Here is a 2,500-nt window from a genome sequence, read left to right on the forward strand (position 1 = left end):
TCGGCGGTAGTCCTACCTCGGAGAGCAGATGCGTGACCACCTCGATGTCATTGTAGGTTCTGGGTCATCTGCTCAACGCGATCGGCACTGAGAACTGGCACACACAGCCGCAGAGAAATGTAGAGAAAGAAATAAGCGTACACACACAGGGAGAGCAGGTAGCGGGGACTGTGTGTGTGTGTGTGTGTGTGTGCGTGTGCGTGTGCGTGTGCGTGTGTGTGTGCCGACTTAACCTAGTGTTTTGCTGGACTGATCATTTACAGAGAAAATATATGACAGATGATAAACACGTGCATACCAATATAGCACACCATATCCATGATAGGTCCATACTATGTGTAATTTCTGTTCTATCTTTAAACATTATAAGTCCTATTCTGGTTGCGTCCACGTTGATTCTGCATAAGTGTCAAAGACATTCAAAAATCGATTTCATCTTCGGTGTCCGTTTTTGCGCGTACGTCTAGCTTCCGTTTAAAAACGAGACTCTACTCGTCCTCAGAGGATCGATCAGGTGTAATCTGAATCCGATCCTAAGATGTCCGACCCGGGCCTTCCCCCCACCCAGCCTCGGCTCATAGCACACCTGCAAGCCTAGAGGATCCCACCAATCAAACACAAAGGCATCCACTAAACGGAAAGCCCCGTCCAACCAAACATTGGCTCTATTACTGGGATATTAACATTTTTTACAAACAAACTAAACAAAGACTTTGTAGTTATGTGCTTAATGGAACGATGGTGGGAATTTGGCTTCATTGATAGAACGAGGTTGAGAGTTGAGTCGATAAGTGAAGTTTGTTGTTGCCCAAAGCCTCGCAACACTTTTCTGAGAGCGATGAGGTATAAAAGTCGCGATGTGGGGCAGACATCAGTGGATGCCGTGGGCGTGAAGAGCCAACTGCCTTTTTAGCCGTTGGAATATCAATAGAATTTGAAAAAAATCGATTTGAAAAAAGGCAGGTAAACAGATACGTAGTAGGCTTTATACACAAGACTCTCTCTAGGAAGGAGGAGGCAGATGAAAATCAGGGGGAAGGAAGATACTACCTTTGGAGATGTTTCCAGAGTTGGGGAGGGGATAGGAGGAGGGGTCCAAAGCCAGGTACGCTACAGAGACAGAGAGAGACAGAGAAAAACAGACAGAGAGACAATAGGGCAGAGAGAGAGAGAGAGAGAGAGAGAGAGAGAGAGAGAGAGAGAGAGAGAGAGAGAGAGAGAGAGAGAGAGAGAGAGAGAGAGAGAGAGAGAGAGAGAGAGAGAGAGAGAGAGAGAGAGATCAGAAATCAATTAATAGTTGTACAAGAAATCTGCTTGATTCCAGCAAATATCCAAAAGAAACAGGCAGAAAGAAAATACAATCATGTTGGCAGTGGGTGCAGTACTCCCATTTATGCTAAATGGGCAGATCCTGACCAGCCTACACACACACACACACACACACACACACACACACACACACCACACACACGCGCAACCAAAACAACCCACAGAAAGGAAAGGGGCAGAATTATTCTCCCAATTGTGAGACAATTTTGTTTGAGTATCTGAACACTTGTTATTCAGTTACTCTCGAGGGTAAATGGGGATAAGTACACCACAAAATAAGCTGTTCCTGCTTGTTTGACTAGAATTACACGGTTAGGAGGAAAAATGAATGTGGTCACTGTTCCTACGCAACAGCTGGCCAATAACACTGCTTATTTCAAACTCACAGCCAGTCGAATAGCTTCCTCAGTATTCCTGCAGCCTCGCTCTACTATTATTAATTAATAGTGTTAATAATATAATCCATCTAATATTGTTCGACAGCAGTCCCATGCACCCATGCATGACCCGGGAGGCCCTGGGCAGAACCAAGCCAGACCAGAGTCCACCAGTAACCCAAAACCGGCCCTGAGTGAGTGACCTCCGCCCATGGAAAGACTGGCTGTATATAAATAGCTAAAACTATTAGTACGCCAACATACTCACACACACACACACACACACACAAACACACACACATGTTCCTCCTCTCCCCGTCACAAACACCCATGTTCACATGACACATACAAACTCAATAAAGACAACATCAGGACCCATCCTTCCAAATGCAGTTAAAATACGGTCATGCTTCAGTTAGATATTTACTGTAAATGTGCTGCCTGACACAATGCGCAGACACACACACACACACAGACATGCACGCAGACACACGCGCTAACACACACACACACACACACACACACAAAAAAACACACACACAAAAAACCACACGCACTGAATAGTCAAACATTTAAGCGTATCCAACCTTTGGTACCATTCAAACATCCTTATAACAAGGAAGATAGCCTATAATTGCTTTGACTTCCAATAAAAAAATAAGCAATAAGCAATACAACGCCATTAAAAAAATATTAAACGCCAACGCCATACAAAGTTTCAAGATGGAACGTTTATTGGCCCAATTCAACATATTGCAGTGGAATGATTTCATTTAATGCATTCCCATAGCAAC

At 44.2% G+C, this 2,500-nt stretch overlaps 1 protein-coding gene across 1 annotated transcript in view; it reads right to left on the bottom strand.

The window, feature by feature from the left end:
- Positions 1-2,500, bottom strand: part of trak2 (trafficking protein, kinesin binding 2) — a 19,413-nt gene that overhangs the window by 13,039 nt on the left and 3,874 nt on the right. The window contains 3 exon segments of the mRNA XM_060049175.1: positions 17-61; positions 63-94; positions 1,051-1,110. Coding sequence (XP_059905158.1) covers positions 17-61; positions 63-94; positions 1,051-1,110 — 137 coding nt within the window.

This window comes from Gadus macrocephalus, chromosome 4, assembly GCF_031168955.1.
Source record: "Gadus macrocephalus chromosome 4, ASM3116895v1".
In the NCBI taxonomy this organism is placed as follows: Eukaryota; Metazoa; Chordata; class Actinopteri; order Gadiformes; family Gadidae; genus Gadus; species Gadus macrocephalus.